General features: G+C 59.1%; 7 protein-coding genes across 7 annotated transcripts; 4 read left to right on the top strand and 3 right to left on the bottom strand.

The window, feature by feature from the left end:
- Nucleotides 1-400: 400 nt before the first annotated feature.
- Nucleotides 401-4,523, bottom strand: BXZ73DRAFT_103714 (leucyl aminopeptidase; the record flags this gene model as incomplete). The annotated part of the gene is made up of 25 exons (XM_048015668.1): nt 401-442; nt 499-576; nt 627-686; nt 740-790; nt 836-1,105; nt 1,178-1,274; nt 1,335-1,453; nt 1,505-1,602; nt 1,658-1,843; nt 1,905-2,044; nt 2,100-2,209; nt 2,259-2,299; nt 2,353-2,481; nt 2,531-2,567; nt 2,619-2,747; nt 2,924-2,937; nt 2,992-3,044; nt 3,107-3,216; nt 3,267-3,283; nt 3,336-3,354; nt 3,412-3,530; nt 3,583-3,685; nt 3,745-3,975; nt 4,042-4,342; nt 4,405-4,523. 25 exons carry the CDS (start codon nt 4,521-4,523, stop codon nt 401-403), a joined length of 2,673 nt encoding a protein of 890 aa, XP_047875521.1.
- Nucleotides 4,524-4,727: 204 nt separating this feature from the next.
- BXZ73DRAFT_91375 (SGNH hydrolase) lies at nt 4,728-5,627 on the top strand (the record flags this gene model as incomplete). The annotated part of the gene is made up of 4 exons (XM_048025951.1): nt 4,728-4,785; nt 4,887-4,969; nt 5,038-5,481; nt 5,532-5,627. The coding sequence occupies 4 exons, from the start codon at nt 4,728-4,730 to the stop codon at nt 5,625-5,627; spliced, it is 681 nt and encodes a 226-aa protein (XP_047875520.1).
- Nucleotides 5,628-7,780: 2,153 nt separating this feature from the next.
- On the top strand, nt 7,781-10,346 carry BXZ73DRAFT_50694 (uncharacterized protein; the record flags this gene model as incomplete). The annotated part of the gene is made up of 4 exons (XM_048020485.1): nt 7,781-8,266; nt 8,324-9,418; nt 9,479-9,729; nt 9,785-10,346. The coding sequence occupies 4 exons, from the start codon at nt 7,781-7,783 to the stop codon at nt 10,344-10,346; spliced, it is 2,394 nt and encodes a 797-aa protein (XP_047875519.1).
- A 1,577-nt stretch (nt 10,347-11,923) lies between these two features.
- BXZ73DRAFT_79376 (uncharacterized protein) lies at nt 11,924-15,682 on the bottom strand (the record flags this gene model as incomplete). Its single annotated transcript, XM_048023076.1, has 13 exons — nt 11,924-12,146; nt 12,172-12,296; nt 12,320-12,387; nt 12,426-12,709; nt 12,767-13,010; nt 13,219-13,468; nt 13,656-13,807; nt 13,860-13,972; nt 14,022-14,105; nt 14,209-14,240; nt 14,291-14,764; nt 14,837-15,250; nt 15,572-15,682. 13 exons carry the CDS (start codon nt 15,680-15,682, stop codon nt 11,924-11,926), a joined length of 2,574 nt encoding a protein of 857 aa, XP_047875518.1.
- A 2,782-nt stretch (nt 15,683-18,464) lies between these two features.
- On the top strand, nt 18,465-18,752 carry BXZ73DRAFT_50725 (uncharacterized protein; the record flags this gene model as incomplete). Its single annotated transcript, XM_048020491.1, has 1 exon — nt 18,465-18,752. A coding segment is annotated over one exon (288 nt), but the record flags the coding sequence as incomplete, so codon positions are not given.
- Nucleotides 18,753-19,295: 543 nt separating this feature from the next.
- Nucleotides 19,296-20,448, top strand: BXZ73DRAFT_103709 (uncharacterized protein; the record flags this gene model as incomplete). The annotated part of the gene is made up of 6 exons (XM_048015667.1): nt 19,296-19,628; nt 19,705-19,834; nt 19,891-19,907; nt 20,013-20,108; nt 20,162-20,374; nt 20,440-20,448. The coding sequence occupies 6 exons, from the start codon at nt 19,296-19,298 to the stop codon at nt 20,446-20,448; spliced, it is 798 nt and encodes a 265-aa protein (XP_047875516.1).
- A 1,102-nt stretch (nt 20,449-21,550) lies between these two features.
- On the bottom strand, nt 21,551-22,476 carry BXZ73DRAFT_79374 (uncharacterized protein; the record flags this gene model as incomplete). Its single annotated transcript, XM_048023075.1, has 5 exons — nt 21,551-21,601; nt 21,636-21,758; nt 21,793-21,857; nt 21,884-22,096; nt 22,230-22,476. The coding sequence occupies 5 exons, from the start codon at nt 22,474-22,476 to the stop codon at nt 21,551-21,553; spliced, it is 699 nt and encodes a 232-aa protein (XP_047875515.1).
- Between the last annotated feature and the right edge of the window lie 124 nt (nt 22,477-22,600).

Genomic DNA, 22,600 nt, shown 5'->3' with positions numbered 1-22,600 from the left:
TCGTGGAGGGAATGGACAGAGTGATCCTTCTTCCACGAGGGTTTGAGTCGTGACCGCAGGACGAAACGATGAGACTCGAAGAGGCTGCGGCGATCCACCCAGTACATTTGGTGTGCAACTCCAGCACAACTTGGTTGCGGCACAAGGCTTGGCAGCCTGCGCGCGATGCAATGATGCCCTGCAGCAGCCCATGTCACGGTATCTGGTGACCTGTGATGATACTTGCTTGTCACAGACTCCTAGCGCTCAAATCCCCCGGCGAGCCCGACCCACTTGGAGTCTATCATCGAGTACACGTCTCACTGGACTTATTAATACAACCTAACCCCCCACCACAGACGCATGTCATGTGTGCGACGGGACTAGCGCATACAGAATATTCTTCAATCTCCACATTCCATCATTGCCGTTCCAACCAAGCTTCGAGCTCCTTCGTTGATCGCTGTAGATAAAGCATTCATAAGCCCGAATCGGGCGGTGCGGCGCTGAGAAACGAACCTCTACCCAGGCGCCACGAGACCTGATAGCGTCCAGTGTTTGATTGAGCGACATATCGAACTTCGCCGTGTCCTTGTCCTGTAGCACAGCGTCAGTGGATCACAGCATAAAAAAAAGAGGAGCAGCACCTTGAAGAAGGCCGCAGTCTCTTCGTAGTCCCTTTCAGACGAGAGCCCGTCGAAGACAGCCTGAAACCCGTCGGCAGTGAGAACCATCTCACAGAGGACACCGTCTCGCTCACCTCGAACAGCCCGATGAACGTCTGGAAGTTCCCAGCGAAGCGCTTCTCGAACTGCAACCAAAGCCACCGTCAGATTCAAGCCGTCCGCCGCCCGACGCAAATTTGACTCGCCTCCGGGTAGTGCGCCTTGAACGACTCCGCCTGGAACCGCCGGGTGCGCCGGTTTATTAGCAGCCCCCAGACGTAGTAGATCACGTCCTGGTTCCGCGCCTCAGTCATGAGGTACTCGAACGTCGCGGTCGCGCGCGCCATGTCCTGCGTCGCGCCCAGCGCGCGCATCGCCGCAGTGCCGTGCGCCGGAGTCCGCGCCTTGCCACAGATGTTCCGTACGACGTCCCACTCGGCCTGGCCACCTTCTTTGACGGCCTTCAAGAGAGGGGCAATGGCCTCGTCAGATGGTGACACTCGCGGCGTTCGGGCTGTAAGGGGGATACGCACCGTGGCGAAGGTGACGGCGAGGAGGTCGCTCGAGATCTGCGAGTCGTCGCCAGTTTCGAGGAAGTGAGCGAAGCGCTTCTTCAGCTCCGCCGTGACCCTATATGATACACAGATCGACTTGAGTCACAGAGAAAGTGTGAATGTGGAGAAAACGCACGAGGGATCACCTGCGGCCGCAGCTTGCTCGATGGCGATGGTGCGCAGCTGCCGCACGTCGTAGGAGTCTTCATCGGAGCCATCGAACCCGAGCTCCCGAACGATCGGTACGAAAAGTTCCTTTGTGACGGTGTTGAGGGAACAGAAATGCATGCGTACAGAGAGACCTACCAAGCGGAGGGCGTCAAGTTTCTCGACAATCTTCGGGTGCTCCCACCATGTAGACACGATCTCTGAGAGGCTGAGCGAGACGGCGTTCCAGATGAGGTCTAAGCTCAAAGAGATCGTCAGTACTTGGATCTCGGAAAGCAAACCGGTACGTACACTCCTTCTCGTTCCTGAGACCGACGATGACGCTCAGAGAGCCCCCGAGAGACGAGTAGCCAGCTTTTGCCAGAGCGAGTGCATCGCAAACCACCCCGATCTTGTCTGATAGAGAGAAGGGAGAAGCCTTCGAAGCCATCTGCTCCCCGAGCTTTGTGAGGCGCCCTTCTGAGTATGCAGTCACATCTGTTCAGTAGGAGTATTGAGGTCATCTCCGCGCGGCGCAACACATCGAGAAACAGCTCACAGAAGCCTGTCATGTCTGCGTTAAGCTTGAAAGCCTTGCTCGTATCCAACGCGATATACTTCTCGCGCCCCTCTAGTAGCATTCTCTCAATCTCCACTTCGTTATTGCCGGAAACAGTGAGGAGGTTGAGCGGGACGGTCCTAGAACGCGTATGGTCAACCCCCTCCTCGAACTTCATGAGAAATGGAGACACACCAGATGGTATCATTGTGCTCGGGGCTAGCAGGGCCCGTCTCCAGGAACCTGTCCTGTCGGACACGGATGCCACCGTTCTCTTCAGTGACCGTTATTACCGGGTAGCCCATCTGACAGCACGCATCAAATCAATGTTCTTATCCCTATCAGCTAACATACCTTCTTGACCCAGTTATCCATCATCTTCGGGATGTCGATGTCTTTCAATCAAGTTCACGAGTACATTCCGCTCTGTTTAGAGATGGTTACGCACTGGTCGACTCTTGAATTCCCTCCCAGAGGTCTCTTGTTACGCTGTTGGCGTACATATGCTTCTTCAGATAGATCGAGACTCCCTTGATGAACAAGTCCTCTCCAACATGTTTGCATAACATCCTGAGAACTTTACCGGCCTCAATCTCATCACACAACCCGATCAACGCAGCACGTACTCGAAGCTGCCTTGGCGTAGGAGAGGCGATCAAAGATCTATGCCAAGGGTCAGAGGATGGAATCGGAGACGGTCGCGAGAGAACCAACCTGGTTGATCATGTTCGCATCCGGACAGTCGACCTCGACAGGGTGCGATGAGAGCTTTGCGTCGAGTTCGCGGCTGGGAAGAAGTTGCTCGTCAAGAAGGCAGAGTCGAGCTTCCACTCCGGGAAGACCCTAGACCCTCGTCAGAGTAGAGTGGTCATCTGGTAGGTTTCTGCGCACTTGTCTAAGACCCTTGTGAGTGCTCCGCTTTTCGGATTAGATGGTGATACGTACTAAGTATGATGTTCTCTCCCACCTAGTTCTGATGAGCTCGCGGTGTTCGGTTAGTATATCGGGAATCAACTCACGAAGGTTGCGAAACCTGGTAATGCTTAAGTATCAGCTTGCTTCGGCAACCCATGGAGCCGAAACCGACCTTCGTTCAAGTACAAGTTATCCCACCATTCCATGGTAGTGATGTTCCCAAACCTGCGCAATGGCGGGCCGTGACCACGGTGATCGGACACGACACCGGATCCTAGATTACTCACCACATGTGAGCTATTTCATGGCTCTGCATCCCAGCGACTCTCACTTTTGACCGTACATCGGACGAATTGGGGTCTCGAAGATACCCAGAGGTTCTGCCTGTGATCAGCCCCTGCGGAGAGCTTAGCTGGCAGGCTATCTCCGATGAACTGGGAATGATACCCAGTTCTCCATGGCGCCTGCGAAACGCGTAAGCTAAGGGAAGCATGAAGCCATGAAACACCGGCTGACCCATGTCAAAATCGCTGGCCTTCACGCGTCAAACGTGATCAGAAATTGAATTTTCGTATACTCAGCTTGTACGTACCACTAAAGTGTCGAGCTTGGGCAGCGGGTATTCGATTCCAAACATTTGCTCGTACAGAGGAACAACCGTGCGTGTGATGTCTAGGCCGAACTGCGCTTGCCCAATGTTATCAGAGGTAGCTAAGCGAGGGAAGTCGTCAATCAGGGGCACGCTAAGAGCTCCGAGACCTACCATAGAACCTGAGGGGACGCGTATTTCCAGTAAGCGGGCTGGTGTAAGAGCTTTCCAGGTGATCGAATGGCCCGTTCGCATACGCGATGATATAAGTAGATATCTGGGCGGGAGAAACGAGTCAGCGACGTGTTCCCTCGGTACACTGAAGGCACACTCCACCGGAGGCGTCGTCTCGAACTTCGTTACTTTCCATTCATCCGGGTCGGCGAGGCTCTTCAGCTTCTTCTCGATCCACGGCTCTGTGATGTTGGCTTCTGGGAACCGCGCCTCAGACACTGCGGGCATGTTGTTCAGATTGACCGTGCCCACGCGGGAGACGAGCGTAGCCGAGACCGTCGCCTTGAGGAGCGGCTCGTCCCAGCAAGGGAACGATCTGCGTGCTGCGGTAGGCTGAGCGCCAAAGAATCAACCATCCATGAGCTGATGACATTGAGATCGAGACACGAGAGCACAGACCTGGAACTGCGTGAGCGCATAGACCGTCTTGCCATCTGCACCGCCTCTGGAGAGGTAGTACCCGAGCATGTCGCCCGAAAGATCGTCCTTGAAAGTAAGAGTCATGCGAACTCTAGAACCTTGTGGGAAAGGGGAAGCAAAGGTGAAGATCCCCCGCTCCAGTTTGTCGTCGAAGGACCGGCTCTGGGCTACCTGACGGTCTCCTAACCCAGAGTCGGTGAGAGTGCTGATGTATACATCGCCGATTTCCAGCTTGGTGGTGTTGAGAACAATGCTCGATGTCTCTTTCTTGACCAGGAGGCTGCGCAAGGTATCACCTGTCAAGAACCCGAGCGGAAACCAGAGAGATTGAAGCTGGCGTACGTGGCATGAACGATGCCTTCAAACCTGAGATTTTCGAGGTCGGTCCATACAGTGAGGTCGTAGTGGGAAGGAACTACGTCTGTGGGCAAGCGGTGCTCCGCCGCGTTCTCAGTAGGCATGGGTGCAGAGTTTGAACTGGGCTCTGAGGTGGACGCGTCGACCTGAACTCGACGGAGCTCCTGCGCAGTGCGCACAGCCTCACTGGGCCATCGGCGCCTGGTGGCCAGCGGGCCGGAGGCCGTATCGCATATGTCGTCCCAGCGCGGGGGCGTTCAACGACTCGGACTCTGCCCGCCAGCGAGATGGTCAGCACTGTGTAGACAATGGCGGCGTACGTGCAGGACAGCATCATGCTCCTCGGCGATTCGCTCACCCAGGCCCGTACGAATTCAATGGGTTCGCCGCCCAGCTCGCCCGTACGTTGCCCCAGATCTACATATACTTGAAGATAAGTGATCGCCTAATGCGCTCGCCCTTTGAAGATGTATACAACCGCAAGATGGACGTGGTCAACCGCGGCTTCAGCGGCTACAACACCGACTGGATTCTCCCCGTCTTCGACCAGGTCCGTGTCCCCGCCCGGCTACACTCCCATTTGACGCACTCACTGTCTTCCTCCCTCGCCGCGTCCAGGTCTTCGCCACCAAGGAGCAGCAGCAGCACCTGCCCAAGGTCCGCCTGCTCGTGATCTGGTTCGGCGCGAACGACGCCGCGCTTCCCGTGCGGGACCAGCACGTCCCGCTCGAGCGCTACAAGGCCAACCTCGCTCACCTCATCACCGCCGTGCGCTCGCCTGACTCCCCGCGCCATTCGCCGGACACCCGGATCGTGCTCATGACCGCCCCGCTGGTGAACACCCACCAATGGGGCGTGCGCCAGGCCGAGCGCGGGAACGTGATGGACCGCGACTTCGAGACGACGCGGACGTACGCCGCGGCCGCGAAGGAGCTCGGCGCGGCCAAGGGCGTGCCCGTCGTCGACCTCTGGACCAAGATCTACGACGCGGCCGGGCAGGAGGAGGCCGCGCTTAGCGGGTTCATGACCGACGGCCTCCACCTCAACAGGGACGGATACCAGGTGAGTGTCGCCGCGTCCGAGGCATGGGCCTGCTCCGACGCGTCCGGCAGATCGTGTTCGACGAGTTGATTAAGACGACCACCGCAAACTTCCCGGAGTACCATTATGAGAACTTCAAGTTTGTCTTCGTTACGTCAGTCGTGTGAGACTGTGGTCTGTCGACTGCTTGCTGATTCGAAAACAGGTTCGACCTGATTTGCGAGGACTTGAAGAATTACCAAGAGGTCGCGCAGAAGCGCAGCGTATTCTAGAACGGAAGGATACGTAGACGATTGGTGCATGATATATGAAGGGTACGGAAGAAGCCAGGTAGACTAAGCCGTGTGTTGTGCGCGCATGATTTCGCGAGGACCACAGAAGGTTGCGCGGCTGATAACCACAACTGACGGTCTTGTTCAAGTCTTCGACGACAGCGCAGGAAGCACATACGCGAAGAGCAGCATCTGGTTCCGTCGATCCGTAGGGGCCTGAGCGTGTGTTCTTCTCTACGAGCCGCGCGCTTTTCGTGGACGGCGGAGTTCGGTTTGATGGGAAGGAACGTCACTCGGCCCTTGCGGAAATAATGGAAACGACTGTCCAGTTTGTGACGCCAAGAGAGGGCAGAGCGCGGAGGAGAACAAAGGATGGCCGGTGAGACGTGATCACGGCAGACAAGAAAGGGCATGGACCATGATTGATGTCGACCGCGCACGGGGGATGACGAACACATGTAGATGGTTGCGTTCGGAGAGGGTTGGAGCCGGTTGTCTGTCCGTCCGGTTGCCGTGCGCTCGACAGGGCGGCGACAAAGGACGAGGCCGGCTCTAGGGAGGCGATATCATGCGCCCGGATTGAGCATCGTGCTCTGGCGACTACACCGCGCCGACTCTGTGAGGCGCGGACGAGCAAGCGACGGGGCAGTCACCGGCAGGAGGAGTCGAGCCGAACGAGGGCCGCCAGGTCCACAGTGTGAGTCACGTAGCCAGAACAAGGAGGCCGCAGGGGGTCACTGGGTGCAGCAGCGGGCGTCGCACAGCGCGACGCGACGCGAAACGGCCTGCCCTAAACCGAACGCGGTCACGCACACTGAGGCAGAACGCGGCTGACGTAAGGACATGAACATGAGCCAAACAACGCGCAAACAAAGCCCGGGGCGTCAACGGTGCGGGGACGCCTCCTCCTGCTCTCCTGCGACCTCCCTGCCTGTTTCCCCGTGCGACGCCCCTCCTTTCCGTGCCGAGCTGTTCTTGCTGCTTCCCGATAACCGCCTTCCAGTTTTCCCAGCCCGACGAACGCAGGATCAACGTTCAGCGCCCGGGAGGTGTGGACCCACACACGCAGACAGCTATTGTTTGGCCGCCCTCCTCCCTGTTCACTTCCCGTGAGAAGCCCTTTGCCCCTCCAGCTCTCTGCTCCGCCTCTCCAGTCACCCGCCAGCTGACCCAGCTTTCCCTTGAAGGCGCGGCCTCCTCCGTGTCACGCTCTTTCGTCTCAAGGTGCGTTCTCCATCTCCCTTTGCTCTCTTCCGGCATACCCCCTCGACGCTCTCGTGGCACACGAACAGACCCCGTACCGCACACCGGCAGGCGAACCCGTGGCGATCGCCAGGGACGGCGGCGCCAGGAGGATGCGTGGAGGCAGGTCGAGTCCGGTAAGCAGCTCGCGATGTCCCGCTGTGAGGAAGCGATGTGACAGGCCAACCAACCTTGGTTGCTCGTCTCGGCCTGTCGCCTCGGTTTCCCTCTGCGGGACATTCTCTGCCGGGGCCTGTCATGTTAGAGCGGACAATGGGCGTGGCTGGTGCATGCCCAGTGGTCGCCTGTTTAGGCGGACAATGGCTTTGATTCCGTATCCCTCCCCGTGGCATCCGGTCACAGTCCCCACGCTGACCTCGCCTCTCCACAGTCGTCGCGGCCCACGCTCAACGCCCGATCTCGTCCGTGACTTAGGTCCGGGGCCCGATTCGTTTTTGGTTCGTTCTCCGTCTCGTATATACTCCTTTCTGTCGCCGCTCACCTTTCCACTTCCCGGCTTCCCTCCCTAAACGCATTCGTGCGTGGCCGGCACTTCCACTCTGCTCTCGCGTCTTCTCTTACGACCACCACGACCGCACGCCACTCAACCACGGCCACTGTATCGACCAACCACCCTGTACCATCGCTTGTACGCCCACACCATGTCTCGGTCTCTCGGATCACGCGCAGTTCGTCGTCGACTCCTCGCAGAGTTCACCCAAGATTCGCCCTCCCCACGCCCAACCAAGAAACAGAAGAGAAACCCGCCAACTCTCCAGAACAGAATCCTCCGCAGGCATTTCGGCATGTCCCTATTCAGCAACGGTCGATTCAACGGCCACCTCGTCGTGCCCTCGTTCCTCACCGGCAAAGGAATCAAACGCGATGCGGCTCCTACGCGCAACCAGACCAACCCTGACGCCGAGCTTGACCTCGAGCTTTCCTTCGCATCTACTATGTCCCTGAACTCCCCTCCCAGAGATTCCCGACCACTCACACCAGAAGCGGAGAACCCGAACTATGTCCCTATGGATGTCTCGCCTGCACCGTCCGCCCCTTCACTGACCACCGGTCGCAAACCGGCGATGGGTCGCCCTCGTGCAGCGACCAGCGCTGCTCGTCTGTTTGGTCAAGACATGAGCAACGATCACAATCACGACAACGTCTCGGTGAGCTCAGCTTCCAAGCAGGTCACGGGCACCAGCAGCGGCAAGCGGCTGCAGCGTGCCGCGCTCCCCACAGAATGGTTCGCCACTCCGCAGCCTCGTTCAGACGAGCTCGCTGTCAGTCAGGTCGGTGTGGGACTAGAGGGCATGTCGTAACCGTTTGGCTGACATGATTGCCGTCAGCCCATCGATGTCCCTTCATCACCCACTGACCGCATGGATATCGACACCTCATTCGGCTTCGCGGCTTCCTCCTCCGCGCCAGACTCGCAGGGCCTTCCGTCCGCAGCGCCGACGGTGGCGACTTTCAACTTTGCGGCGCCCGCCGCCTTCGACCTTGCCTCGCCTCTCCCCTCGGCGGCGCCCACCGTGACGACATTCAAGAACCTCTTCTTCGAGACGCCCGCGCGAGAGCTCAACGCGCACGAGCTCGCCAACGCCGCCGACATCTCTGGGCTTTCGAGCCTCACTGAAAGCCCGAGCCAGCCGTTTCCCAAGAAACGCCGCTCATCGTCGCCTGACTCGAAGGGTCTCCGGCGCAGTCACCACCACCTGTTTGAAGACGATGAACACGGATATCTATCCTCCCCCGCGCAGTCCTCGCCCACCCAGCACAAGCTCGAGCGTATCGCCAGCAAGGAGCGTCTCCTCGCCAACCAGAAGCGCCCCACGAGTCTGGGACTAGGCATGCCTGCCGCGCTCGCACTCAACGCAAACAAGAAACGCCCCCGCCGCCCCGCCCTCAGCGCGATGATCGCTCCCGGTGAGGGCCCTATGGGCGCGCCGTCCTCGCAACCCACGACGGCGCACCCGATGTTCTCGACGGCGGAGGACGAGCATTCGGAGGAGCATCGCGCCCCTCGTCTGCCCCCCGCGCGTCGTGCGTTCTCCGCGATGCTACCTCCGAACCTGCTCGACCAGACGATGTCGAGCGAGTCGAGCTTCGACCAGGACCTCGACATGAGCTCGCCCGCGCAGGCGTACGCGAAGCGCCAACAGGTGAAGACGATCCGCCGCTGCGACGGCACGGACGACTTCCGCCCGCTCACGGGCGCGACCGCGCTCATGAAGCGCGACACCGAGGTCTTAAGCTGTTCGGGCCACAGCGGGCGTCACAGCGACGAGAACGACCGGTCGCGGAGCGGTGCAGAGCGCGACACGCCGCGCAGCAAGTACTTGACCGGCCTCGGCGGATTCGGCGACAACGAGGCGCACGGCAAGATCCTCTCGTGCCACCGCGTGCGCGAGGACGGGCTGATGAGGATCAACCCGACGACGGTATGTTGCAGTCTTGATCCTTGCGGCGTGTCGTCGTCTGACGTGGGATTCGTTGTCTAGCTCAACAAGCTCCTGGACGGCGCTTACGATTCGAAGATCAATAACTACCACATCATCGACTGCCGGTTCGACTACGAGTACCTCGGGGGCCACATCCCGGGCGCGATAAACATCAACACCACCGCAGGCGTGGAGGAGTTCCTCCTCGGCCTTTCTGCAAACAAGCCGGAGCCGTCTACGAGCAGCGATCCCAACAAGAAGACGATCCTCGTGTTCCACTGTGAGTTCAGCGTTAAGAGGGCCCCGACATTGTAAGTCCTCCGCATTATCGGCTCAGCGACCGTCATCTGACCATCTCGTCTGCAGCGCTAAGCATCTCCGTTCTAAGGATAGGGCGATGAACAACCATGTGTACCCGCGCGTACACTTCCCTGAGCTGTACGTGCTCGAGGGCGGGTACTCGGGCTACTTCCACGAGTCTGGCGTGCGCTGCCAGCCACAGGCGTACGTGCGCATGGACGACCCGCACTATGCGCAGTCGCGCCGCGAGGACCTAGATCAGTTCCGCAAGGGCAAGTTCGGACGCACCAAATCATACGCGTACGGGGAAGGCAAGATGCTCTCGATGACCAGCGCGGCGCAGCAAGTCCAGGCGGCGCAGCCGAAGCGCAACACCGCGCCGAGCGGGGGCGCGACGACGCTCTTCGCGGCCGCGAACATCGCGCGCACCCGCCGCGCCGGGCTTCATACTCTCACCGAGGGCCCGAGCAGCTCTGGTCATGGCAGCGACGGGGACGACACCGACATCGGCGACAGCCCGTGCCCGCCGCCGACCAAGAACGTCGCGTTCAAGGGGAAGAAGATCGGGCGCGCGCCGCTCATGCGGGCGGAGACCTACGACCCGTCGCGCATGAACATGGGCTACTGAGCGGGCTTGCCGCCGCCGCGATTCTGCTCTCCTGCTCTCCCCTCTGAGCATCCTTGTCGCCAACGCTTGAAGTCGCACGAGAAAACCCACCGCAAACACGTAACTCGCAGATATGTCCCTATCTATGGATCATCCTCTCGCTCGCTCGATGCCACCCACCGCGAATGACATGACTCGCCCTATGCCCCGCTATGCCTATGGAACGCCCCCGTTGATGACGCTCGCTATGCCTCCAGCGCGGATGCTGTCAGCTCTCTCTTCGTTGCTCCGCCTCCCCTTCGTTACGCCCTTCGCGTTTGGTCGATGGCCGCTTCGTTCGGGAGGCGGCGCCTTCCAGGCATCCGTGGATGCGGAACATGTTCTCGCTTCGTCAGAAAACCCCCGTTAAGCAGACTGCTTTCCCCCTCACACTAGTCCCTCCGTCCACCTTCCCGTGTCTCACGTTCGCCGCTTGTCTCGCCAGTGCTTTCGAATCCGTTCGTTCGCTGTCTCGTCTAGGTGTCGCGCGTGAGCGGTCATCCTCTGCCTTCCCGCCACTCTCAGCCCTGATCCCGTCATCTCGACCCCATCTATCCCCGATGTATGTACGTCTACAGGACGGCCTCCGCCGGCCGGCCCCAAGCTCTGTCGTTTCCAACTCATTGCTCTATTCAGTCTTCGTGTATCACACCGTTCGCTCGCCCATGCCCCCCTCCTCTCCCGTACATCACGAGCTCACGTTTCGTGACTGCGTTCTTGATCGTATCTATCGTCGCCGTGTCCTGCGCTTTCCCCCACGGCCCGTAGCGCTGTCGTTACCTTCGCCCTCTCCTCCCCTTCGCCTATCATCGTCCAGTCTCATCTTCTGCCCACCCCTGCTTGGCGCCTCCTCTGGGACGCGACCCGGCTCGGACCCCTCCACGTGTACATCCACCCCCACACGGACCTCCCTGCATTCCGCCCCCGCGTACACAGACAACCCACAATACAGAGCACAGAGTACAATAGCCTGTCCGCACTTGTTCGCGGCGCGCGGTAGAGCGCCGCGCGTCTGCATGGTTCGGACACCGTATATTATCGCGCGTCACCAACCAACAAAGGAAACTTCTTCTCGACGTGCGGTCCTCGACAAGCTGCATGTGTTGGACTGAAAGAGCTTTCTGGGGGTAACTGCAAAGATGGTTCATAGAGTCCGAGTAGCGAAAAGCCTGCAGGCAGGTACCAGTGTGCTCACTCTGTTATGCCGCAGACATGTGTTTGGAGCTCCTCGAGCGGTGTGTCAGAATCAGACCGTCCCACTGGGCACAGGTCGACCGCGTAGAACACCAGGTGCGGAGAGAGGTCTGGAAACCTGGAGTGGGGAACACGCCGAGCGGCGGTAAGCTACGGCAATGGATGCACCGCGCCGCGTAGTCATCCCACCCCGTACGGAGAAAACAAGCACATTGCTGGCCAGAAAGTACAGCTGGCTCAGTGCATGAACGACGTCCTGCCACTCCGGCGGGAGCTCCGACTCCGACCCGTGCCTAAGACGACGCCTAATATCTCGGAAAGCAGTCGAGGTGAGCCGCAGACTTCAAAGTTGTTGAACCGTAACTTCACATGACCGTCGCGCGTTTCTCCCGCAGCATACCGTACCCCACCACCTTCCCTCTTCTCATCCTCCGCTGTTCCCCCCCAATGTGTTCTTGACCTTTCTTCTTCTTTTTCACTGCTCCGCGGCACCCCGTCGTGTTAAGCATATTCTCTTCTTCATCAGATTGTCTGCTTCTCCGCGACACGCGATCGATTTGAACGCGGAACATGTCGCGTCCTTGCTCACTTGAACGTTATCTCGACCCCTCACGTTCCGCACGACAGCACACCCGTTTTCGTGGGCGCGACGAGAATTAATCGGCCGAATAGAGAGGCGGACAGCGAGTGCCTCATCACGCCGGGAACGAATTCCTCACCCTCGTCGTGGCGGAAGATCTAGAACAAGGTGGGACACTCACCCGGAACGCCTCCTCCCGCGCGGCGCTCATTTCACGTAAGCCTTTTCCCCCATCCATCGGTCCCGATTCTGATATCCAAGTCGTGTTTGCGCGCCGCGCCACACACGTACGCAGACGTTCGCCGCCGTGATCTCTATGACGCACGTCTCCGCTCGGCTTCGCGTTTCGGCTGGGATCCCGCAAGTCTCTCCCCGACTGTGCTCGTCGCTCGCGTCCCACCTCCCGTCTATCTCGCGTCTCCGTGCAGGCGGCGTTGCCCGTCCGCCAGACTTCGCACCCCCCTCCTCCAGACTCCCCCACATGGGCGATCGACGCGTCCCCGTCGTCCGCACATACTTTGCGCGCGCGGCAACGCAGTCTCTGCGTTTCTGGCTTTCACCCAATTCCTTTCTGCTACGTGCGCATGCTCACCCGCAGGACGATACTGAGCTAGCGTCGCACGCACACAAGTCACTGGCCTGGGCACATCCGACTCCCGCAAGCTTCAGGCGCTGATTGGGAGAGTGCGCCCGCGCCACGCGAGGCTCAGACTGGGAGTGCTCGACGGGCGTTGAGGCCTGAGGCCTGAGGCCTTGAGGACGCGGCCCCGGGAGCTGTGGCGGCCGCCAGTTTGTAGCATCTGTTTGGGAACGCTCAATGAAACTCGTAGGGATGCGCATGTGTTGCGCGAAGATACCGGACGAGCCTCTCCCTGTGTGAGTCGGGCAAAGTCCGTCGCTAGATCTAGCGTTAAGGTGGACAATTGAGTGGTGGAGGTGAGCGATGAGCGCTTGAGCTGGGGTAGGCTGCGTCGACACGGTGGAAAAGCTTAGTACGAGCAAAGGCGCTTGCGTTCGCGGTGGTAGAAGCGGGGTGTCCGGGGTGACGGAGGCGGGACCGTGCTCGATGGCAACGCGTACACCTGTGCGTGCATTGGGCTTTGGGGGTGCTATCGTGTCCAGTGCGGGTGATGCGGGGGAGACGCGGGGAATGTGGGCGATGTGGGTGAGGAGGAGGAGGTTGGTAAATGACGCAGATCACGTGGGCGCAAGTGGGCAACGTGGGCGAGGCAGGAGGCGTGGGCACGGGCGATACACCAACAAGGCGGGCCAGGGCCAGGCTACGGAGCGCTACATATCGGACACCAATGGCTATACACTTTCCTTTTTCCTGACACAAACGACGAAGATTGATACATAAACGTATCGGTATACGAATGTCCTGAATACACAAAACATTGACAGTACTACATAGCTCGACTCCGTCCGCACCACGCATAATAGGCGCCCGTCGCCCGCACTGCCGACAGTGGTCAGTTCTAGTCACCGAATGTGCAAAAGTCAAATTGAAGGCTCACCCAAACAATAAATGTGAGGGCGCTGTTGAGCACACTCCATTTGAGGCTACTATTTGCAACTAGTAGCCCCAAACGGAGGCCTCGAGCTCCCCTTCCCCAGCTGAGCCTTCCCTTCATCCACCGTGCTTGATACATCTTGAGAGAAGCGTGCCCTTGTTCCAGCACGTTGAATGCAGATGCAGTGGCAGACAGCAGACGACATACCGCGGTGCACCTTGACATTCTGCCTCGTCCTCCACCACTCCAACAATGTCGTGCTGCGAGCTTTGCCCACACACTGTCCAAGTGCCCTGCAATTGCGTGAGCGACTGTAGGCACTGAGATAGTGAGGAAGTCACCAGCGGGGAGTGTAGAAGGACGCTTTACCTCGTGGGGGAACGCGATGTGTTGGGCGAGTTCTTGCCCATTCGAGGGGTTGTCACGACGCGTGTGCTATAGCGTGCACCGGTCCTGTGAAACGCGCGAGTTAGCTATCCGTGGTGTGGTCTAGGTGCGCCGCGCGAATAATTCACGTTGTACAAAACCCAAACACCGTGTCGGACAATGGACTCACCTGCCATGCAGTGGTGTCCGATGGAGCGGTGTCTGTCGCAGAGTGTATCAGTCACCGTTTGCAATGAAGGGTAAACACTCACATGTTTTCCGTGGGAAGTGAAATGCGAGTTGACGCGTACCTCTGGAGCACGAAGCTCCAGGACCTGTGGGGGACGCAAAGTCCCCCACATGCGCGTCTCCAAGCCCCCTCGTGGACACGAGGCTAGCTCGCCTGAACCGTTGAGGGGGCAACATCCACGCCGGGCCATGCTGCAGGTAGGCCCGGACACGGAGACGGAGACGCGACCGGTCACGGCACGCGCGAAGCAGGTCGAGACGCGCAGACTCAGGTATGGAACGCATCGGCACGTGACCGTCCCACGCATCCCCGTGACACGGACCCGTGTGCGAGCCTGTGTCGGTACATTTCGTTCCTCCGACCACCATCTTCGCCATGCCCCGCCTTGCTCCTCTCGTCCGCTCACCCTCCGTCCACCCTCTGCTTGTCGTCTCTTGCCGCCCCCTGACGCCGGCATTCGGTTCTCCATCTCCTCCTTCTGCCCCTCGTTGAAATCCTCGCCATCGTCATGTCAACCCTCTGCACCCTCCGCATCGGCTTCCGCGACCACCACGGCCCCGCCGCAAACCTCACCGTAGACCCCGTGCCTGCCCCCGTGGCGCCCGCCGGCGAAGGGGTGGGCGGCGCAACCCACTCCGATGCTGGTGGCAGCAGCAGCGCGGACCACCGCGGCGCGTTCATCCCGCTCACCGCGCTCGAGTCCTTCACGCTCAACGTGCACATGACGCGGCTCGCCGCGGTCCCCTCCACCCTCAAGTTCCTTCTCGTGCGCCCGTCCACGCCCGCGCTCCGCACGCGCGCATTTGCTGTCTAACCGCGGCTCGCCCGCGCCGCGCCCGAGCCCACTGTCGTCCGCGCGCTCGAGCAGGAGCGCGAAGGCGGCGCGCTCTTCAAGACCATGTTCTCCTCGCACACCTAGCGGGCCGCCGTGGGCCTCGCGGAGACGGAAGGCGTGGCCCAGGTGGCGTTCGGCGCGCAGGGGCTTGATGGGCCCGTCGTATTCGGGTGGGGGAAATGCAGCGATGTCGGCCAGCAGCGCAGGTGCGTCGTCTCATACATACCTTGCAATGATGTTATCCCAAAGTGGTGTCGTACACGGTGTAAATTAATTAAGTTGAGCAATATATGTTGAGCCTTCATGCAACCGTAGTGTGACGACGATTTGTGTGAATTCTATGTATGTCAGGCATTCTGGGTATGTGCGTCTACATACCAGTCAGCTACCCGCCCCCTTCTATGTGCAGCTAACAACGTGGGGGTTGTCTACTGGGGTGCCGCGTCTGTGTAGCCTCTGTAGACGCACATAGCTAGCCCCATTTTTCCTGACGTGCCGGCTGCCCCGTTCACGGATGAAGGAGGTCTGGATGCCTATCAGCAGGATTTCAACTGGACTGTCAGAATGACGTGACTGCATGTGCGTGGATGCGTGTGGACCTGATACGACACACGCCTTTCCCGCACTGAGCACTCCTTTTCCCGAACTCTTGTTGCTACTCTCTGGCATACATACAGCTACGGTCACAAAGCTTGTTCAGGCGCCGAAAAAACGCGACGTGCGTCGAGAGAAATCGAAATCCTCTTCTCTGTGGAAATCAGAAGTACGTATCTGTGTCTTTCTCAGGCTCACCTGCTGTTCCGTTTCAGCCTGAACTGACTACAATATGTTCAGGTATGGGTCGTGCCTCTAAGGAGAAATGGATGAAGAATAACAAAAAGCAGGCTACTCAGCGCAGAAACCGGAAAGATAGGGCGGATGCTAAGGCCGCAGCTCATTTGGCAGCTCAGGTGAGTGCTATACCTTTCCAGGACTTGATTTCAGACCTCCTTACGCTTGTATGCAGCCGGAAAAGCGGCTCTCTCTCCCAGACCTCTCTGATACAGACTCAGATGACTGCGACTGCGGTCTTGCCTCCGATGACAATGAGGAGGAAGGAGATGGAGAGTGGGACAATGTGACTGACATCGAGGAGGAAGGCGTCGAAGGGGACTTCAATCCGGACACTGTGAGTGCTTCGGTTCTCTTTCATACACATTTCTCCCATACCATCGAAGGATCTCGGCTACAAGTACGAAGTGCCCCCCATCCCGAAAGGCGCTCCGACTTTGCACCGTACTCCCCTCGCGCGGTCTCTTCGGTCTCTCATGGACGCAGCTCGTGCACATGGCGAATACAACGCTCAGCGTGCGCTCGATTCGATGCCTGTTTATCAGGTCGACGCCACGCTGAAAGAGCTGAGGAGCCGTGTTTATGGCAAGGAACAATTCGCCGCTATCGCAGACTGGTGGAAGCCTGATAAAGCTGCAAGGACGCCTTTCTCCTGCAAAATCATAGACAAGACAGGACACCCAATCTTGATTCACTTCGGATATCAGCCCATTGGCCCTGATGTACGTCCTTCGCTCTACCTATAAACGTCTGGCTAATCACTCCCATCAGGAGGAGGTCTTCAACTCCACGCCTCGTCCCATCCAACACATGCAAAATTCGAACAGAACCACCGCTCATTTAGAGAAGGCTCGGGCTGACCCCCATGTTACCGTTCAGGACGACGGAATCCCTGTAAGTTCCCACCAAGGTTTCGCACTGTGTTCTTCTCCCTTACGTGTATTCAGGAAGCGATGCAGACCCGGTACTTACAGGGTGTCCAAAATGTTGCTGCGGCTCTTCGTCCCAAACACAAGGGCAAGTGTAAAGATCGACACCCAGGGAAGCAAAACGATATCAACTCCCATGTTCTCTTCCATAACACTGAAGGTGGTGCTCCTTGTGATGGGGTGAGGCGAGGCAACTTTCACTTTTCACTGTGGATGCAACGGGGCAAGGATAACGGGGTGAGTGATTTTCTTTCCGACCTAGCCTTAATTTGTCTCATGATTTTGGCTCCAGCCTCTAAGCTATAGCTCAGACCTCAACATGAATAAGAAGACACCCATTGGGCGGCGCCGCTTCAAAGAGGTCGTCAACTACTACATATCAAGTGGTCCAATCACCTCGTATGTAGCCGGTCTCTTCAAGGTCGGCTTCCCAGAGGCCTACGCCGAGTACCAGGAGGCCTTTGAAGCCGGCCGTTGGATTTGGGTGAATGAACCGGAGGGCGCAGGCTGGGAGGACGATGGACCATGGCTTAACCGTGCCGTTGTCTGGAAGCTCCAACTTGGCATGCATCTAGATAAAGGTGACGGCGGCCTGACGGTCACGTTTCCAGTGGGTTTCTTCACTGGAGGTGCGATGGAGCTCCCACAGCTCGGCACAATCTTTGAGTGAGTTCTCTGTTTGCATCAGTATTTGTACTAGACGGTTACACACAGAGCAGGTACTTCGCTGGAAATGTAATCATCACATATGCCGGCCAGTTTGCGCATACTGTGCAGGACTGGAAGATATCCGATCATCGGCTAGCAGCAGATGGTACACGGATTGACTGTCCGGAGGACATCCTCCCTGGACGTGTCGGTTCCGTCTACTTCAACAAGCAGAACGTCTTGAGATTTTGCCAGGGCAAAACTCGAGGCTTCTTCAAGGCAAATCCTCTGCATGTGGACCCACCTCAGGGGAAGAAGAAGGGAGCTAACCAGTCGGAGAAACATCGACGTCGATGGGCTCAATGAGATGGGCACGTGCGGAAGGCGGAAGTACTATTTTGTACTGCGTACTGTTCTGTTTGTTATCTACTAGTGTTCGATGTTTGTTCCGTTCTTCACATATTGTACGATGCATGAGTCCCGCATTTTCCAGGACATTAGAGATCACCATGGGTATCCGCGGGTTAGACACTCTGATTCGCGGGTCAGTCACTCCGCGTGCAGCGGCTGAACAATCGCCTCCTCCTCCTCCACTTTTTCCCTTTTCTCTCCCTCGACCTCCCACGCCCCTGAGTCCCACCACGCCCCCTCTGCCGCCGCCTCCTCATCCTCCTCTCCTCGCCCATGGTCGCATCTCCACCTCCAGCTGGATCCCACAATCGCCTTTGACGCATGCAAGGCGCACTCGCGCACTGCTCCGCAGTCCAGCTCGGTGCTCGTGGCGTCTCTGTCCTCTTTGCATCCAGAGACAGCGCCGTTGACTGCATGAACAACAACACAACCGCCTTCAACCCCACGTTCCCGCCCAACTGCCTGTAGTGCGTCATTGCCTATCCCGACGAATCACGGCCTCATCATCCTCCAGCGTCACTTCCGTCGGCGGCGCCCAAGGCTCCTCCGGCGGGTTCTCGAACTACCACCCCACGCCTTCGTACCAGACCCCCGCCGTCTCATCATACCTCACCGCGCTTGGGCACACAAATGCTGGCTGGTTCAACGCATCCAGGCGCACGTTCCCCGAAGTTTCCGCGCACGCGGCCGACTTCCGGATCGGGTTCGACGAAGTGGAGAGCGTAACTGGGACGAGTACCGCGAGCCCGACGGTTGGTTGCATCGTCGCACTCATAAACGAATGGCTCGTGCAGGCAGGCAAGCCCCCACTCGGGTTCTTGAACCCGTGACTATATGTGCGGGCGAGGGTCGCGTTCACGGACGTCACGACGGGGGACAGCTCGATTGAGTGCAATGGCGAGCAGGTTGGTTTTGATAGTACGGTGGAAGGATGGGACACGGTGCGTTCGCTCTTGGTTGGTTGCGTGGATGTGGTGACTGACAGAGTGGGTTGCGATAGGTCACTGGGCTCGGCACCCCTGAAAGCTGTTCACGACGGCATTGCCGGCTCGTGCTGGGGACCGTCGGACGGCCTTTCGGCACTCAGTGAGGCACAAAAGAGCTGCTGCATGCTTGCCACGACGTGTTTACTGGTGCGTACCTCCTTGTGTTACTAGCTCAGTGCTCACGGGATCTTGACAGCGATGAGAGACGCTCTTGCGAGAGGTGGCCGGCTGCATCATGATATCAGCATAGGCAATATCGTCCTGGTGCAGGAGCCTGACAGCGAAACACGACGGGGATATCTCATCGATTGGGAGCTGTCGAGCAGGGTAAACGCATCACACCGGCTACTTCTTAAGCGGAAACCGTGGCAGGGTACGCCATGGTTCATGGTGAAGAACCTTTCCGCCCGGGTGCATAGCGGCCATCGCCGCGCCTTCCAGGACGACATGGAGTCTTTGCTTTACGTGGTTCTCCACGCCGCTTTTCGGTGGCAGTCGCATGATTTGCCCGAGGATGTGCTCTGGGAAAGGTGGAATGCGTTCCATGAAAGCAACCTGGCCACCGCCGCACGCGACGCGGCGGCGGGTGTCCGGTTCGACAGCGATGCGGTCAGGGAGTGGCTGGACACCATGATGGCCTTCCACGCCCCTCTCCCCACCCACGGTGCCGAGTTCAGGGACGCTGAGTGGACGGGCGACGACCCGCCCATCCGCCCTCTCGTCCCCCCGCCCATCCACCCGTCCGCCCGCTGCTGAGCCACCCCCACCCGCCCCCCTGGAACGCGCATCGGCCAAGGACTTCTCCCGTACCCGCCGACACGCCCAGAAGCCCCACCACACGCGCACCCAGCTCCAGGTTGTCGGCCTCCGGATACAAACCCTCCGGAGCATCCAGCAGATGGCCGAGCCCATGCGCGGCGCCACTCGTTTGTGTGTAAGCTCGCTGCCCCCGCCTTCTTTGACCGCGCTTCCTGACCCCTAGTCAAGGCCAGTGACTGGGTGCGACGACCGAGGGGCTCAACCTGCCCCAGACCCACAGCACCATGGAGTTCGAGCGGGAGAGCACGACGATGGACATGAAGGAGGAGATGATGTCGGACGCAGTGGACGGTGGAAGACAACATCGAGGACGAGGAGGCAGACGGCGATCGGATCCTCAAGCAGGTCCTGGACGAGATCGGTGTCGATCTCTCGCTGCAGGTACGTGCTCGACTACGAGACATTGTCTGTGTTCTCAAGTTGCCGTCACCCAGCCGTCGCCTGGGGGCTGGTCCGACCTCCCCTCGGACGCCAAAGACCCATTCTTCTTCTCCACACGCGAGATGGAAGACTACCGCTGCGACATGCGGCGGCGTGTGCTCGACGACAACCGCGAGGCCCGGCTGCGCGCTCTGCGCGACGCAGACGGCTCCGACAACGACGACCCCAAGAGCCCGAAGGACGACTGGGGCGGGAGCGACGAGGAGGTGCGCGCGTTTTCCCTCCCATCACCCTCCCTTCGCTCACTCACATTCGTCTCTCTCTCCGCAAGCTCACCTAAACTGCACAGGCTCCGCGCGCGTGCGCGCGGCCTCCCTAAAATTGCCCGACCGACCTTGGTCTACTACCACCATCAACTGGCCGTCGCCCCTACTCGCACGCACATCCCGGACCTCCATAACCGCCTGCGTCCCAGCCGCCGCCGGCTGACGTTGAGCGAACCATAGGCGCCCGTCTTACGCGGCCGTGTTGCTCTGTGGACCGAGAACTTTTGCGTCGTGGCACTGGCCACCAGCCTTGGGACTCCGATGACCGAGACTGCAGTTGGGAGCAGCACATTCGGGAAATCTCGACATCTTCTCCGATATTTTACATATCATGCATCAAAGTTTCAACGGCTCGATGAGAAGACCGGCCCCCGGAGACTTCCGTACCCACCACTTCTTCTCTCGTCAGTGCCACTCGATCAATCGCCTTTCAACAGATGCAGCCGCGTCGCTTTCCGAAGAAAACCTCATCTGATCACGCTTTCTACCCTGCACTCAAAACGTTAGTATGTGACTACTGCTATCTCACACACATCACAAAGTGACAACTAATAAGTGTCCGGTGAAGGTTGACTTTGGCCGACGACGCCAAAGGTATACGCCAAATAATGCCCCGACTTGGTATGTACCTTTGTTTGCACCAATAACAGAGCCAAACTAATTCCTAACCCTATAAGATACTGCGCCAGACGGACAAGCTTCCTAATCGCGTGTCTTGCCTAGAGGACTAGGCCTTAGGGAGTAGATAGGTCACATGAGCCTCGTGGGAATATAGAGATTCCCACATGTCACATGCTAGATCGTGGGATGGGAAAAGCGGAGCGCTCGCCCGGAGGGTATCGTGCCGAAGCTAGGCACGACGCGATCGGAGGTCGCGTCCCCGGACGGTCCGCTTGAGCGCGAGGCCAAAGAGGGCTGCAGCTCCGCAGTCCTCTCTAACCAAAGCGCTGGGAGAGGAGGGTGGGTGCGCTTTGTGTGCGTGTGTACGCGGAGGGGGAAAGGAAAGAGGCTTAGGCCTCGACGCGCTGACGCGCGCTTTCCTCATCCGGCGTCCACGCTTAGTAAGCACCAGTTCGGCCGAGCGCTCGTGCCTCGCGCTCAGTCCGAACGACACGCTCACCAGTACATCTCTGCCTCAGATTTGTCTCTGCCCTGCCCCAGGCCTAGCTACATTACCGCACTTGCATTAACACCTGCATACCACGCTCTTACCGCATACAATCCCCACCCATACAACCCCCACCCCCATCATGTTCACCTCCTTCACCTCCTCCACTCCCCGCGCCGTCCAGGCCGCTCCCGCCCTCCCGCTCCTCTCCCTCGGCTTCATCGCCGCCCTCACCCTCGTTTCAGCTCACCCTCTCTTCCTCCAGCTCGTCGTCCTGTGCTACGTCTTCGGCGTGCAAATCCGCACTCCAGCTCTCTCTCCAAGACCCAGACGACGCTCACCGTTGAGTTCTCCATTTCTGTTCCCCCCATCCCCTCTCCCTCCGACAACATCTCTATCCCTCTTCATGTTCCTCCTTCCGGGGAGCTGGACGCCGTCTTCCAACGAGCTTTGGCGGACTGCGCCTCGGCTGGCATCTCGCCCCACGACGTCGGGATTGAGCCCTCCGACGAAGACTACGAACTCTTCGAACGCGCCTCCGCTCCGCTCCCTCCCTTGAACCCCATCTTCGACTCTCCACTCAGCGGGCTATTCGCGCCCGCCGGCGCTGCGGCCACCGCCTCTCCTGTGGCGATCAAAGCCTAAACCCGAACCCTCATCCAACGATGACTACGAGCTCCTCCTCACCCTCGGCGCGACCATGCTCTCTCCCTCCGCCCTCTTCGCATCTCCCATTGTGGCGTCCAGCGTGGACGTCGGGGCGGCGCCCTCGGAAGCGGCCGTCGCTGAACCGCATATGCGGATCGCGACGCGGCCGATGAAGGCGCTCCCCCGTTCCCGCGCGCTGCGCAGGAGTGCTCGTCTGCAGGAGAAGCAGGCCGCCCGCGGCGCGAAGCAATTGTAGCCCGCATCGTCTCTCCGTCTTCGAGTGCATGCCGTCGACGGTTTCGGAGTGGAGTGTCCGGCCGTGCTTGGTTGACTTGTCCCGCCCGCGTACTTTGATTTGTATCGGATTTGGTGTTTTGTCTTGGGTCTATATGCTGTATCTTTGGGTGTTT

This window comes from Epithele typhae (genome assembly GCF_022376455.1).
Source record: "Epithele typhae strain CBS 203.58 chromosome Unknown BXZ73scaffold_43, whole genome shotgun sequence".
Taxonomy (NCBI): domain Eukaryota; kingdom Fungi; phylum Basidiomycota; class Agaricomycetes; order Polyporales; family Epitheliaceae; genus Epithele; species Epithele typhae.
The sequence above is the reverse complement of the archived record's forward strand: the minus strand, read 5'-3'. Positions and strand labels throughout refer to the sequence as shown.